This window comes from Ictalurus furcatus, chromosome 18 (genome assembly GCF_023375685.1).
Source record: "Ictalurus furcatus strain D&B chromosome 18, Billie_1.0, whole genome shotgun sequence".
Taxonomy (NCBI): Eukaryota; Metazoa; Chordata; class Actinopteri; order Siluriformes; family Ictaluridae; genus Ictalurus; species Ictalurus furcatus.
In genome coordinates, this window is record NC_071272.1 from 23,694,396 (window position 1) to 23,710,319 (window position 15,924).

The 15,924-nt window shown below is 40.6% G+C and overlaps 2 protein-coding genes across 4 annotated transcripts; both read right to left on the reverse strand.

Moving 5' to 3' along the window:
• Positions 1 to 229: 229 nt before the first annotated feature.
• On the reverse strand, positions 230 to 5,634 carry serpinf1 (serpin peptidase inhibitor, clade F (alpha-2 antiplasmin, pigment epithelium derived factor), member 1). Its single transcript, XM_053649092.1, has 8 exons — positions 5,473 to 5,634; positions 4,019 to 4,102; positions 3,751 to 3,940; positions 2,846 to 3,001; positions 2,523 to 2,726; positions 2,169 to 2,308; positions 1,380 to 1,590; positions 230 to 1,144 (listed from the first exon to the last, which is right to left on the reverse strand). The coding sequence occupies exons 2-8, from the start codon at positions 4,079 to 4,081 to the stop codon at positions 879 to 881; spliced, it is 1,230 nt and encodes a 409-aa protein (XP_053505067.1). The 5' UTR covers positions 4,082 to 4,102; positions 5,473 to 5,634; the 3' UTR covers positions 230 to 878.
• Positions 5,635 to 9,413: 3,779 nt separating this feature from the next.
• Positions 9,414 to 15,924, reverse strand: serpinf2a (serpin peptidase inhibitor, clade F (alpha-2 antiplasmin, pigment epithelium derived factor), member 2a). Of its 3 annotated transcripts, XM_053649089.1 has the most exons (9): positions 14,350 to 14,378; positions 13,117 to 13,198; positions 12,395 to 12,466; positions 11,992 to 12,235; positions 11,748 to 11,891; positions 11,456 to 11,644; positions 11,126 to 11,268; positions 10,209 to 10,410; positions 9,414 to 9,840 (listed from the first exon to the last, which is right to left on the reverse strand). In XM_053649089.1, the coding sequence occupies exons 1-9, from the start codon at positions 14,361 to 14,363 to the stop codon at positions 9,467 to 9,469; spliced, it is 1,464 nt and encodes a 487-aa protein (XP_053505064.1). In that variant the 5' UTR covers positions 14,364 to 14,378; the 3' UTR covers positions 9,414 to 9,466. The 3 variants fall into 3 exon arrangements, with proteins under 3 accessions (XP_053505064.1, XP_053505065.1, XP_053505066.1); XM_053649090.1 differs by lacking the exons at positions 13,117 to 13,198; positions 14,350 to 14,378 and adding an exon at positions 15,790 to 15,924; XM_053649091.1 differs by lacking the exons at positions 13,117 to 13,198; positions 14,350 to 14,378 and adding an exon at positions 12,546 to 12,566.

Genomic DNA, 15,924 nt, shown 5'->3' on the forward strand with positions numbered 1-15,924 from the left:
CCCACATGACTCCACATGACTCCACATACCGTGTCCTTGGGCAAGACACTGAACCCCAAGTTGCTCCCGATGGCAAGTTAGCATCTTGCATGGCAGCTCTGCTACCATTGGTGTGTGTGTGTGTGTGAATGAGAACCAGTGTAAAGTGCTTTGGATAAAAGTGCTATATAAGTGCAGACCATTTACAACCAAAGAACATAATACCGACCAGATGTTTTGTAAATTTTTTTTTTATTGATTTATCTTAATATACAAATTCAGATTTATTTTTGCTGGTAAATATACAAACAGAATGGCCAACTGCTAAAAAGAAGTCATGCATGTGTTACATTGATCTGAAAACAATCAACAAAGCACTCAAACGCAGAATCTAAATACTCTAGAAGCTACGATTTAAACGCACTGTTAGTCTGAGATGTCTGAGATTTTGATATGTTTGGGGATCTGATATGTCTGAGATTTGTCAGCATGTCAAAAAAGCATAGTGATCCAGGAGCACTGAAGTGTAATGCATATATAGCTGTTATTATCAAACACAATATAAAACAAAGCCACAATTTTTTGCCTCATAACTTGCTAATAAAGATAATCTGAAGCTCGAGTCTCTGGGAATTTGTTCTGAATACAAAGACGTGAAATTGGATTGTTTTTCCTTTCATAAGAGGAGAAAGTTCATTTTTGCATATGTATTTTTTTTTTTTTTTTTTTAAACTTATGGCAATTAATGCACTGTGAATGTGTTAAAACATGGAAGTGCATTGTACTATTCATCTTGGCAGCTTGGAAAAAGTTCAATCGTAAGCCTAATGTTAGTGTAGAAGCCTGTGGTATATTCACATATTTCATGATATATATGTGCGCATGCGTGTACGCTGCTTTCATACACTCGCCAGGTCACGTGGGTTGAGTACCTTTCCGATGAACAGAAGTGCCCCTGATGGCTCGTCACGAATCAAGAAGATGAAGGGACGGTTCACGTGGTAGGAAAGGGCCTGCGATTGGCCAGTGCGATGCGGGGTGGTGCTGGGATACTGGCTACCCTCTGGTGCTGTCTCCAAGACAACCTTGTGACGGACCGTGGTCAGCTTCACTGGCTGAGATGTGATTTTGATAAGCTCTGGGTCATTCAGCCAATCAGATAACCCTTTAAGTAAGAAGGCAAGAGGGGCCAAAAAAACAAAACAAAACAGGGACATTACATAAAAAATATTAGAGAGAATGGAAGGAAAAAGAGAAAGTTGATGGTGCACAATACTATATTAACATTGTTGTGTTACACAGTTGGTACTTAGTTTGTGAACAAACCGGCTAATAAACACATCATAGTTAACAAACTATGAAAATTGAAAGTAAGTCTTTCCAAACCACACTTGACTTACCCACGTCGGAAAGGGGACCCAAGAGCTCCGTGCTGTATCCCAGTTTGAGTACAGGGAGTGTGAGCTGAACCTGTACTGCGTGGAGAGTGTTGGCCAGGTCCTGCACAAATTCGGCTGTCAGCGCTTCCTCGATCAGAGTCAAGTTCTTAGTCACATCATCTGGCAGGAAAAAGTACACGCTTACTCCGTCCTCCATAGGAATTTGTGCTATCTGTGGTGGAAAACAGGACAGACAAAGCCAGTTTATCAAAAAGCCTTGGTATTTTACATACATTGCAACAGTGACGGCCCGCTCACTGCTCCAAAAAGCTCCCTAGAGCTATTATTATTTGACCTAGTGGTCAAAAATGTGAACTGCAACAAGCACTAATAGTGGCCCATTGGGGTGAGAATCCCGCTGCCCCATTCTCTCTCAGGAAAAGCAGCGAAAGCTAATTGAGTGACTGTGAGAATTTTATAGTATAATTTTTGTGGCGTAGCAGGCTGGGAGTCTTGGAAAACCGGATGTCAATCAAGTGTCCTTATTAGCATATTAAGCCACGCTTGGACAGGTCTCAGATTGGTCCATTCAGCAAATTCAGTCGTTTGTTACATCATATTTTTATTCATGCATTTTTATTTATTTATTTCAACTTTGCTGGCTGTTTGACCTTGAAATCGTTCAATATTTTTAGACGATATACCCTAAAAAAGCCAGAATTATATACATTAAAAAAAAAAGAAAGAAAAATAATGGACATTTTGCCGTCATTATTGAACAATGGTGCTGTTTTTTTTTTTTTTTTTTACCGTGCAGCCAAGGTCTGAGTCAATGCCCATCTTTACTGGGTAATGATTCTGCTTCATCACGGCAATGGTAGTTGGGGCCTCTCCATCCAACTGGAACTCCTCCTTCTTACCGGTCTCACTGAACCTGGTTATCCACTTTCCTACAATCAAATCACATTCGGATTTAACTAATCATATTCTGATTAACTATTGAACTACTGATTTTACTAAAATAACATTTATAGATATAGTTCCACCACTGACAGAGCGTCAGTTTTTAACGATCAATAGGTATGTCTTCATGACATTTTTGAATTACTTCCATATCTTCCGTGGATAACCTATTAAATGAAAAGAAATATTAAGACCACAGACCTTTGAAATACGCTGCTCCGACAGGCACCACTGCTGGATTACGTGGGAGAGCAGCTCCAAGGACACGGTCCACTTGACCTCCAGTGTGCTGTCTGAACCAATCATTTACAGGCTTGATTTCCCGAGCCCCGCCCATGAGAGTTTGGGGTCGTTCCCCGTATTGTTTCTCTATGGTGTTGAGGTACTCCAAGTTAGGGCGTAGTCCTTAAGACAAAGATAAAGAGGAGTGTACATTTACGTGAGATTTAAAAAAAAAAAAAAAAACCCAAACAAATCTCTTCTGGAATCGGACAAGTGTGAAATTCGCGCCGAAGTACACTCACTCTTTCCTATGAGGAGGCGTTCTACAGAGCTGAAGCCCTTGGCAGGGGCTTTCAGGTACGCGAGCAGGTCTCTTAGAGTGTCATGAAGCTGTGGGTCCTTAAGGGTGTGGTAGCGCAGGACACGGTTCAACTGCTTCGCTGTGCGCTCAGATGCTCCTGAAACAGCACACAAAACCATCAGGTGCTGATATACAGTAGAGTGCTTATGTGCTTATCTTCAACACGCTGTTATCTCTGAAAGAGAAGGGAAACTGAAACAGTTATACCACTTTTAGCTCTTTCTACTCTTAGAATTCAGTGCTGCATTTGCTAGAGGTTGTCATAGTGTTTTACTTTTCTGTCACCGAACCCATTCAGGCATTAGCAGAACGCATGGTTTAGATAATATATCACCGATAGTCCTTCAGTTTCATTAGTAAATGAAAATCCAATGCTGGACTGGGTCGTCCAATCTTATTTGCAAGGGGCCAGTATGGCTGCAGGTTTGCATTCCATCCAAACAGAAGCCAAGCATAATAATTCCCCATTGTTCCCCTCCCCAATTAAATTTTTCCCCCTGCCAATTCATACCCTCGAGCCAACTCTCATCCATCAAACTGCTGCTCATGCTGTGTGACAGGGCAGTGAAACACACTCGGAGGAAAGTGCTCACAGATGATGTCTATGATTGGCTAGTGTCACTGTGATTGACGGAGAGTAATGCCACATTTCCCACCTAGACAGTACGGCCAATTTTGCTTCCTTCGCTCCCGACTATGAATATCATGGCTGTGATAATATCTTCAGCCACACTGGCCCTTTAATGATAAAATTGAATTGAAGCATGAATATCACACAGGATGGTGATATTCATGCTTCAACTTTCTGCTGGAGAGACTTGCTAGAAAAGCTGCTACACCGCGTACCCATGGAGAGTTGTGTGAAGACTGCTGAGATGCTCATGGGAGACAGGAGGACACTGGCCTTGGGGTCGCGGGCAGCCAGACTACGAAACAGGTTATAGCCAAAGTCTGAGGTTGCGGCACCGAGTTTAGTGCGAGGTGTAGTGAAGAGGTCCACTACCTCCTCCTCAGCTCCACCTTCCTCCGTGTCTGACTGAAAAGCCAACAACAAGGTTATAGAATAGTGTGTGTTGGAGATAATACTGAGAAACATGAGAAACATGGGACCTACCAGTTGAGCAAGCGAGAGGGAGAGAAGACCCCATAAGCACAGTAGCAAGATGGTCCTCAACATTGTGAGAGATGTGAAGAAATGCTACACATACAAACATACAAGTACATTTGTAAGATGTTCAGTGTCCGTATCAAGCACTACAGTTAATCCAAAGCAAGCAGACGGCTTAAGAGTTGACATGGAGTCTGCATTTCCATTTCTTCAGACGGAGTCTGTATTTCCACTCATGCACTGCAGTCTCGCTTGCTTGCTTGCTTGGGCAAAGCAAAGCAAAGCAAGACCAACAGTTCATTAGAAGGTCAGTAAACGGTGTGTGTGTGTGTGTGTCCATGTGTTCTACATATTCTATGTAGGAAAAAATAGTCAGTTGTTAAAAAAAATATTATAAAAGAAAACCTAAAAGAGCCAAAAAGGCTTCATTTTAGTTAGTGAGAAGTGTGTGTGTGTGTGTGTGCCTGTGTGTATACATGGCCAAAAAAACCCCCAAAGTTTGGAAATCGATGGAAAACCTCTAGTCTAGCTCTTGCATTAGCTTTGATTCTGATAATTTATTTAGGACCAAAGTCAAGTGGGTGCTTCTGCAAGAATTTCCAACACACACACACACACACACACACACACCCTCTCATGCAATGCTCTTGTTTCAGCAGCACATCTGTTTGTCATTAAAGTTGGCTAAGAATTTTCTACAGGGAGAATGATGAATGTCTATCGCAGAAACAGAAGCCCCATCCCACTCTCCCCATCCTAACCTAGCCTTGTCCTTCACCACCGCGTTAACTCCACTATGTGGAGCCAGCATTGCATTAACTCTACCAGGAGTGCCACTCAACTTTATGAAAAGTGATGGGCAGCATCCAGTACTTTTCTCTGAACTTTTTGCCAGATGTATGAAAGCAAGACCGGGCAAGGTAAAAACCTCTACAATTACCATGGAGGTGTATGATTATAGCTCAAGGACTTCAAAAAGAAAAGAAAAGAATAATAAGAAGAAAAAGCTAAATTATCGTGGCTTTACAAAAGCCATAATAAACCCAGATTTAAGTCTTCTGGCACATTAGATCCATTTTCTAAACACATGCTCTCACAAACTGTGTGCAGACTTGTACTTATTCTCCTTTTCTTGCATTTGTGATGCTCCATCTTATTTTTTATTAACATTATTAACCAAGCAGTCATTTCTCATTTTGAATAGCTTTATACACTGTATGCTGCAAAAATGAGCTTATTGCACCACTTTGGAAAGCAAATAAACATGATTAATGTATTAAAAGCAAAAAGAAAAGGGGGGGGGGGGGGAAGCAGCTTGCATGGATGGAAGAATAGAAGAGAGGACCATCCATAACTCTCCACGTCAGCTTAAAACCACAACTGACTACACTACAAATGTCATCAAAACAGGAAATGTACATTTTCTACAGGAAACAGTTCATGAACATTGATATACTGACCTGTTTGCCGACTGGATCGCAGTGTTTCTTACTTCTTTAGGAGTCACCACTGTCCTCCTCTCTGCACACACACACACACAGTTCTGTCGCGATTCACGAATGAGTCGTTCTTTTAAAACGACTCGTTCAAAGGAATCGACTCGCAAGCGCTGACGAGTCGAAAGGTGCAGAATGTTTACTTTAGAAGACTAAAGTAAAGCCTTGAATATTCTAAAATTTGCTTGTTAGTTTAAGCTAAAGTCTCTCTCTCTCTCTCTCTCTCTCTCTCTCTCTCTCTCTCTTTCTTTATTTTTAACACAAAAAAAGCCTCATACTGCACCTTCCCGCATTTACAGATCACTATAAAGGTGAGTCTATCATCTATCATATATAAGGCTCCTCCCCTTTTTCAGTTGACCCCTCCTTTCAAGGTTCTACTGACCCAGACCCAGCACACATGGAGTCACTGTATAATGAAATCCGACACCTCTACACCTCTATCGCGCCATCCAACAACTATAGGGTTGTGTACTATATTATAACTATAGTGTAGGGTAGCAAGGTCCTTAACCCTATCTGCTCCAGAGGTGCTGTATCATGGCTGACCCTGCGCTCTGACCCCAACCTCCCCAAAGCTGGGATATGCGAATAAAATCATTTCATTGTCCTGAAATATATCTGTGACATGTAAAGGCTTCTTCTTCAACTATCACGTCTTGGTCTGTTTCTTGTCATTGCTGCTCTTATCTCAAATTGTGCTCTTGTTTCTGGCCAGGCTCCATCTTATCCCAAGAGCATCGCTGACCTCCTACATCCTGGTTGTTTCCACTTTCAACCTCTTCCGTCCTTCAGAAGATTTAGAGCGAGAGACCACAGATTCATGACCGTAGATTTTATTGTGGCAGGACAACATTTATAATAATGACATAGCCTCAAACAAATTTAAGTTGAGAGCTTATCCCACTTGACTAATGCCCTAAGCTACTATCTGGTGAATTTTTAGAGTAATGGACATTTGAGAGGTTGAAAGCATAACAGTAATCCAGTATACAGTCTAGCATCACGCTTTGAACAGTTTTAGACGTATCTTTGTACACCACAGCTCAAAAACAACGCAAAAGATCTGAACTAGCCCCCCAAATATTGCCATTTTTCTTCTTTTCCTCAGCCTTTGTGTGAGAAACAAGGACACCGTGGTGCACACACATTACTGATGTACGCACATTATCCCCTCCATACCACTCCATAATCCCTGTTTCCCTCTCCCTATCTATTATACAATTGAAATGGTACATCATAGACACACTGTCTGGACTTACACATTGCCTTTGTTTTGAGACATTTCTTAGAACTAATTATTTGCTATACAGCAAGATTTGGGTGGCTCCACCACCACTGAAATATAGCATGCATGGGGCAGTGTGAATTCCCCCCCAGTGGGCCTCCATTAGCCCTTGTTGCAGTTCCCATTTTTGACCACTAGGTGCACTAATAACTCAATATAGCTGAATGGGGCAGTGAGCACGCTGCCCTACAATTGTGCAGCATTTAGAAAGGGAAGAAAATCAACTGAACATCGGTTTACATCTGTCAAATAGCAAACATCTGTGTTTTTATTTCCAAATTGTAAATCACAAAAAAAGAAATGTGCAACATCTTGACTACTCAATATTCAAGATGTTGGACAATTTCTAGGTCACTATTTAAATTGAAGCAAATTTATGATATGGACCATGTTGAATCTTTTTATTTATTTTTTTTTTTACAACAGATCAGATTTTGCACGAGTTTTATCCCTTCCGTTGAAGCACGTGTTCAGACGACACACCGATGGATCTGATTTAACATGGATCGTCAGGTTTTCTGCAAACCTGTGGAGTCTGTTTCAGCTCGAGTGCACACTGTCATTAAAGCAAAAAGGGGACATATCAAATACTACGAAATTCTGAAATTCATGTAAATATTTCTAAGATTCTACTTTTCACTCGAGTTATTGCTGATAATATAATTTGTCATTTAAATCTAAATTGTTTTAAAGTGTTAAACTGAAAAAGAATGCCAGACAGAAGCATGTTCACTAGTGCTCGCAGACTTTTGGACGCCACTGTAAATACAAACATATTCAATATTCCTTTCTGCCACTATTCCATTATACCTACGCTTCATCATATCCATGTATTATATACCATGTATTATATATATTTTATCCCAACGGTTTATAAGCAGGTCAGTGAATATTGTATGTTTCTGAGGGCAGAGCAAGACATGAGGAGATAAATTATTTAAAATGCATAGTATTTATATCGATGTCTGACACTCTTACCCATATACTTAACAACCCACTATGCAGGCTACTGACTGTGGTAATTATCCGTCCCTCGCCAACCTTCATTTTTCTCTCTAGGCTAAATGAAAGGGTGGTGAAGTGACCACCCAACTGCAAACACACATTTGAACCGACAACCTGTGTGTGCTGTTAGGGTTTCACTTATACCAGAGTACAGAAAATGACCCTTCACGAGTAGTCAAAAACATACCATGTTTGGCAGATTCTGGCCTCATAAACACTACTCCTTCTAGACCTCAGGGCTGCATTTCATGCTGTTATGCATAACAGTCCGCACTAGGCGTCTGTGGAACAGCCGTGTTTCTGTCAGGGAGAACTTTACACCGGTTTCTTGTGTCCGTCAAGGTTTTTTAGTTCCCTTCTGTTTACCATCGACATGCTCCCCCCTCAGGTCTATTATCGGAAATGTTCAAAGACTCTACGCTAAATTTTTAATCACACAAATTCTCTAACCGAATTAGACTTCCATTTTGGTAATATTGCCTACTCTGGCAGATTTGGCTTTTGGTTAAAGGCTTGGGGTTACTGATCAGAAGGTCAGAGGTCCAAGCCCCAGCCACTGCTCCCAAGCTGCCACTGTCGGGATATTGAGCAAGGCCCTTAACCCTCTCCGCTCCTGCGGTGCTGTATCATAGCTGACTCTATGCTCTGACCACAACTTCCTAGCAAGCTGGGATATGGGAAGAAAAGAATTTTGTTGCAGCTTTTTTTTGTTTTGTTTTTTTTAAATTGCGATGTTTTTTTGTGCGGAAAACTACTTGAATTGGAAAAATTTGCAATAGCACGAAATTGTACCGCGCGCTCTTTCGCAGCGATGTTTGTCGGTAAACGAGACCTTTTAGCTGCACTCGTGTTTGACGCACGTGAATCGAAGAGGGCTTCGGTTGAACACACGTTGCGATGACGTCACATGACACGTCTCGGCCGGAATCTGCAGAAAACCTGCGGTCGTTTTGAAAAACTGGAAGCTCCTCCGAATGTTGCAGAGCTTGCAAAATAGCAAAAGAGCAAAATCCTGGAAGGACTGAAGAGTCTAGAATTAGTCTGAAAGAAATCCAGACTCAAAGAATTATTATTATTATTATTATTATTATTATTATTATTATTATTATTATTATTTATTTTTTTTTAAAAACATTTTTACCTTGTTTCTTACTTCCAGCAATGTTGTAATTTACAGAGATAATGTCAGAACACATTTTTTTTTTTAAAGTGACATTTTAATCGCTACAGTTTAGTGTTTCACTTTCTGACCAGAGAAGGAGAAAAAGCTACATCACCTCAACCTCCTGACAACATGCAGTTTCTCATGACAAAAAGAAAAAGAAAGAGGAAGAAGCACAAAACAAAACAAAACAAAAAAAATACCAAAATGAAAAAAAAAAAAGAAAAGTGATTGAATATATGACTGACATTTCATTACAAATGGAATATAAAACTGTAACGTTAGTGTAAAGTCATTCGCTAGTTTTTAATCCACGTCCTGTGGCATTATGGCTGATCATATAATAAAAACGTGCATGTGTAGGTAGAGTGTGTGACTGGGAGAGGTCCATGCATTTCTGTGCTCCTCTCAGGCCAATCCCAACCCCCACCCCCCTCCACCCCTCCAGCCCCCCCCCCCCCCCCCAGTTCTAATGTTTGGGGAGTCACTTTTGTTTTCCTCCTTCACTGAGACTCGTCATGCAGCATGTTATCCCAGTACGGATCATCATTCTGTGGCTTATCGCTTGGCATGTTGCTGCTCAGAAGACCTAAGATTTCTGGGTCGTCGCTTAATTCGGCTGTTGCGCCAGGATTTGGATTGGTGACCGTGCCAAGGAAGAGAGGCGTGTGTGAGACATCATCCACTATAGCAAAGATGAACGGCATGTTGACTGCAAAAATGGGGATGGTGCGCACCAGAGTGACCGAGGTAGCAGCTGAGGCCTCAGCTCCCTCCTCGTTTAGCTCTATGCTGGAGGCATGCTGCACACCAGACACTACAAGTGGGCCCACTGCAATACCAGAGAGATCAGGCCCAGAGAAGAGTGTACCCAAACCTGGGCAAGAGAACCAGAAAAGTCAAATGAAGATGTAAATGCAAATACAGGGAAATATTTCATGCTTTGTTGGTTAGCTTAATTTGGACTACAGTTTATCAGGACGCTCTTGTTTAGCACTTTTAAGGGTTCTTTGGCGTTTTGCTCTGGATGAACCTGTAAAAATTCTGACAGGGGGTTTCCTTTGAACCTCTTTAGAAAGTTATAGCGCTTAACCATCCAAAGAACCCAAGAGAAGTGCAATTCTGTACAAAAGCCTGGAGCATGACATTATTATTATTATTATTATTATTATTATTATTATTATTATTATTATTATTATTAGCTATATTTTAAAAACTCTACCAAGTCGAGATGAAATTTCTCACCCATGTTTGTGAGTGCTTGTTGCAAATCCTGATTATATTCCAGTTTGAACTTGGGCAGTTTAACAAGCATTGGTTTCTCACTTGGAAGACGTCGATACAGATCAGCAATGTTTAGGTTGGCAGCTGCTCTTGACAAATTCTGTGATGACAGGGGCATGACTACCAGGAAGCTTACATTTCCCTGAAAAGGGAATCGGGCAACCTAGACAAGAAGTGAAGGGGGAAGAAAAATAGTAAGGTACAAGAATATAGTTAAGAAGGACTTTACGTCACTTCTTAGTATATGTTCTGAAATACACCGACCAGCAACACCTATAGACCTTCTCATTTATGCGAGAAATCAAACATTCAGCCAAGTGGAAGCAGCGCAATACATAAAATCATTCAGATCATTCAGGAAGGGTGGGGGGTGGGGGGGGATTGGGATCTGATCTCACTAATTGTGGCGTGTTTGTTGGCGGCAGTTTGACTATTTCAGAAACTGTTGATTTCATGGGATGTTCATGCACAACAGCCTCTAGAATTTACACAGAATGATGGAGGGAACACTTTGTTGAGAGGGAGTGAGGATAGAAGAGAATAGCCAGACTAGATCAAGCTGACCGGCTACAGTAACTCACATAACCACTCTTTACAACCGTGGTGCTTAGAAAAGCATCTCAGAGCGCACAGAACTTTAAGGTGCAAGTGCTACAGCGGACACACTGAGTGAAACTGAACAGTTTGGAAAAGACTGGAAAAAGACCAGGTGATGTTCTCCAATTTGTCCAGTTTAGATGAACCTGCTAACCCCATGATAGGCTGATTGGATAAACGCAGGAACGAGTACGGGTATAGTTGTTCCTGTTTACGTGGCTATTTTACAGAGAGGGAAAATAGTCCCAGTGCTCAGCGCTAGTTGAATAAAGCCAAACTACCTGTATGCCTTGCTCTCCATCCACAAACATGCTGAGAGGATATTTGGATCCCATCATCATGTCCACCTTTACAGAGGTCTGTCTGTCAATGTAAAAAAGATCCTTGGCAGTAAAGCGTGCGTCAAAGCGAGACTTCCACTCACCTAAACACCAAGCACAAGAGCTCGTTTTTGCAACTGGATAAATGCTCGCGAAGCTGTTTTTCTTCACTTTCCAGTCCATAAACATCAATAATTTAATCCATGGAATAATACAGGCTCTGCCTCTAGTAGAAGCAATCATCATTTCTCATTTACAGTATGATTATTATGACCTCCGTTCATGACTTGCCTTTAAAATGAACTGCGTTTATCAACATCAAGACCACACTGGGTGGAAGAATGGACAAAAAGTTCTTGATGTGATCATCGGTGGCCTCCTCGACCCACTGATTAACTTCTTCTACAGAAGTGAGTGGTGTGGGTGCGGATCTGAACAGTTGAAGGGATCTTTCCAGAAAGTCCTTTTTCAGGTCAAAGCCTATTCAAGTAGGAGAGGAAAAGTTCATAGCGAATAGTAATAGCTGCTAAGATTCATCGGGTAATGCGCGACGTACCTTATTACCAGCTACGGTCGTACTTACCTGGTTTGAGGTAGATACGAGAGGCCACTTTAATGGCCTTGACGATGAGTTGTTCTTGGAGGCAGCTTAAAGTTTTATAATAGTCAGATAACAAATCTGCATGTAAAGCTCCTAACAGCTGCTCCTCTGTCTCGTTCCTGGCACCTGATTAAAACACGGCATTAATGTTAATACGCACTAATATTAAAAAAAAAAAAAAGAAAAACGGTGAAAATGATGAACAATCACATGTCGACTCGCGTACCCAAAGCTAACTGTGAAAGTGCAAGAGAAATACTCAGTGGAGACAGAACGACATTTGGTTGGTCAGGTCCAGGCTGCAGATTCTCCAGTAGCTTTAGCCCCAATTGAGCTATAGCGCCACCAACTGCTTGCTGAGTCTCCAGGCTTAAGTTGCATTCCTCGGTAACCTGGAATGGAGTCCTGGTGCTGTTTTGCAAAGAGCTGACCAGAGTGGTGTTCTCAGGAGACACTGCACTGACTTCACCCTTCAATTAGTATAAAAGAGACCATTTATTGACCAACGATCACGGGATTGTTCAATATCTCTTGCTAGAATATTGATTTCATATATCGGAATTAATTCATCCATTCGTAATAAATCCAACACATTACATTTTTTGCCAATGTTCATAAGTTCGTCTTACCATCGGTCCATGTCTAAGTAAACAGAACAGCATCAGCAGTGAAGGAAGGAGCTTCATATTCTCCACGTTGACCTGGAACACATCAGAATGTACTGTATTTAGTTGACCACAACTTATATGTAGTTAAATTACTGTAGATTTATTTACACACTTCCACCAATCAATTTTTGGTAAGCAACCATTCACTGTTCACGCTCTGCTTCCTTTTGCCTTCAGTGTGCGTGTACCCCGATATATTCATCGTAATTTGTAGAAATGCGATGAACCTTTCATCCAATCCTCTCATGTGTTACAGTCGTGGAAAATGAAGATTTGTGTAGTCCAAAGAACCAGCTGATGACAAGGATTCTATTATCTAATAATAGAATCAACACTTGACTGATAGCTCTAAAATCCGACTTCCTGTTTGACGAAGCTGCACCTATGACGCTGTTACTCAGCATGTTTGCTCGAGATGAATTCTTGAACGAGATTCGACTTGTTCAAAGAGTCCAAAGAGGAGCTGACCGGTGCTTGCTCGGGAGGGAGTGCAGTCCATATTGTAGAAAGCAGGTATAAACAACGAATCTGCTGTATTCAGCTGAAGTATAATTACTCTTTCATTCATTTTCAGTAACCGCTTTATTCTGGTCAGGGTCACGGTGGTTTAAACGACTAATTTGGTTATATTTTGAGAAATAGAATAAACCAAGTCGATCAGAAAATATTCCAAACAAAAAGACCTGTGGGGACGTGCGGTCAGAATTCCTTTGGGAGTGGGCGGGGGTGGGACTGGGACTGGGACTGGACACACCTCTGGTACAGCTGGAATGAGATGTTAAAACTACACTGGTCAAAAGTAGTCTGTTTATGTTTTGGTTATTTATTCAGATGATGATTAGTTGATCAAAAAGTTCATAACAAATGGTTACAACATACCATATACCTGTAATGAACTAAAAACACAAGTAAAAAAAAAAAAAAAACGTTTGGACACACATTAGTTTGTGTCTCAATCTGTCCTCTATTTACGTCACAATTTTGTCGCATATCCCTTATTTTAAAATGTATTGTACAATACAATGCCATCGTTTAACGCAACCTTTTCACAACAGGTAGTAGTGTCCAAGATCTTAAACATTTCAGACGGCAGAAATCGACGTAAATAACACATTCAGCGCTGAACAGATTTGTTGTTCTTATTGCTGTTGTTAAAGATGTTCATTGTTGCACTGGTTTAAAAGCAGTCTTACTGCCATCTAGTGCTAAACTATGATTCACAGTCCAACAACACAATCCAAAAATCATGTTTTCCCTCTCAAATCAAATAGTTGACTGAGGATTACCAAAACCTTTCATGAGAAATGGAGCAAGATATTAAGACTTAAACGCTGAATGAATGTATTTATGAAGCTGTATCATTGTTTGTGTCACGGATCAATCGGCTCACGGCAAGTCAGTGTAAATGGTCATTGCGTGCTGCTCATAGTTTATTACCAAATATGTTCATACTGTGAATGCAATTTTCCCATTATTTCAAGCTACAGAGAAACACTGTGGTGTTCCTTCTGGATGGAAAGAAGCGTGATCTTGAGATGTAAAGCCCTGCTCTTCCATTAAAACAGGCCGTGTTTGTTCTAGAGACATCCGTGTGAGATGAAATTTACCACAATAACAAATTCTTGGCTCAAACAACAACAGATCAAACCCAGAAAATGAGCTTGAAAGCATTGTAGTTCTTGCTCTGAGACACGGTATCTTAACCTGTTGTTTCCTCAAGTGACGTTCTTTTATGTTTAGGGGATGAATATGGGGCATCAACCATTGAGTCCTTTAAAAGTCACATAAATAAAAAGGATGCAATGCGTTGCATGTACTACACAGCAAAGTAGACCATGATAATGTAATCTGATCGTTAAAAATCGGACCTTTTAACACACCATGGGCAAAAGTATGTGGACACCTGACAGTCATACCTAAATGGGCCCATTCCAAAACCATGGGCATTAACATTGAGTTGGTCTCCCTTTGCTGTCGACAGCCTTCAGTCTTCTGGGAAGGCTTTCTGCTAGATTTTGGAGTGTAGCGAGGAGCCCTGGGCTGCAGTCAGCGTTCCAGTGGGGTTGAGGTCAGGGCTCTGTGCAGGACTCTCGAGTTCTTCCACTCCAACCTCGGCAAACCATGTCGCAACAGTTTGGGGACGTACCACTTATGGGTGTGATGTTTAGATGTCCACAAACTTTCGGCCATATAGTGAATCAGTGAATTATTAATGCCTAAATCAAAATAACAGTGTCATTTATCTTAATTCCTCCCTCCTCTCTCTCTCTCTCTCTCTCTCTCTCTCTCTCTGTCCCTGAACAGTTTGATGAACTTGTGTGTGTGGCCACAATAAGAGCAAAGCAGAAAGCGAAAGCTGCAAAACAAAGTTATTTTATGTTACTGCCTAACTAGTGTGCTTATGTCCCTCCCCCTATATATATATATATATATATATATATAGATAGATAGATAGATAGATAGATAGATAGATAGATATAAAAATTATACCTGAAATGATTTTCACTCTATTCACATTCTTAAAACATTCAGAACAATTTGTAGGACAAACATATGACAAACTATGCCCTTAATGTGTAAACTTGCCCTTGGTAGCTTATGGAATTTCATTTTGCAGAAAATTAATCATAAAAGTACAGCTGATATTACAAAAATCAACAAATCTTAGATTAGGGTTTTTTAAAATTTTTTTTATTTATTTATTTTTTTAATAGGTTTTCAAAATATGGGGGCTATACTGTATATTTAGGATTTTTTAAAATTTTTTTTGCTTTGTTTTGTTAATAATGTTTATCCAAGTGTGAGAAAGGTAAATCCATGTGACCTCTACCCACTCTCCTCTATACAGAAGCGTACAAATCAGTTACAGCTTTGTTTGCATTTGCATCGTGCAATTTTTCCACTCGACACTTACAGAGTTACGCGGCTTACAACGAGAGGTTCGGATTCTCCATGCAAGCTGAAACAAACCTGTATATTATCTATTCATTTAAAAAATTTTGTTTAAAAAAAAAAAAAAAAAGTGAAGATGATTATTCATTATTGTTCCTGATTTTGATGATTACAGATCAGTGGAACAATTTAAAGACATAAGAATGCGATAACGGCTGAAAATCCTTTAGCCGGTAGTGATTAAAACACCACACATGTGAATAAAGGGTACGTCATTTTAATGCGTTGCATGCTTAGAGTCATGAAAGGGCCAGACCCATAGCCTTTGGAGATTAATCTACAAAATGCATAATTCAGATGCATTTACAAATTTCTGTGACATCTCACATATCGATCGTTGTACTGTAAAGTTAGCCAAGAGTGAGAGGCATTTTTGAAGGACGAAATAAAGGATTTAGACTTACCAAACCCACGATTGGACTGGTGATAATTTTCAGCGATGTAGCTCCTGGACAGATCGCTGTAGCTCAATCACATCCAGGCACCCCAGTGCTGGTTAATGTTTTATTATTCATTGATTTGTGTCTCCTTACCTATAC

Bases quoted from the DNA above. Each gene is read 5' to 3' on its own strand.
- serpinf2a (XM_053649089.1), bottom strand. The intron at 12,236-12,394 runs GTAAGACGAACT...TACTAATTGAAG, and splicing joins TACTTAGACATGGACCGATG to GGTGAAGTCAGTGCAGTGTC. The intron at 9,841-10,208 runs GTGAGAAATTTC...TCTCTTGCCCAG, and splicing joins ACAAGCACTCACAAACATGG to GTTTGGGTACACTCTTCTCT.
- serpinf1 (XM_053649092.1), bottom strand. From the start codon at position 4,081: ATGTTGAGGACCATCTTGCTACTGTGCTTATGGGGTCTTCTCTCCCTC. The intron at 2,727-2,845 runs GTGAGTGTACTT...CTTTGTCTTAAG, and splicing joins ACGCCTCCTCATAGGAAAGA to GACTACGCCCTAACTTGGAG. The intron at 2,309-2,522 runs GTCTGTGGTCTT...ATTTGATTGTAG, and splicing joins CGGAGCAGCGTATTTCAAAG to GAAAGTGGATAACCAGGTTC.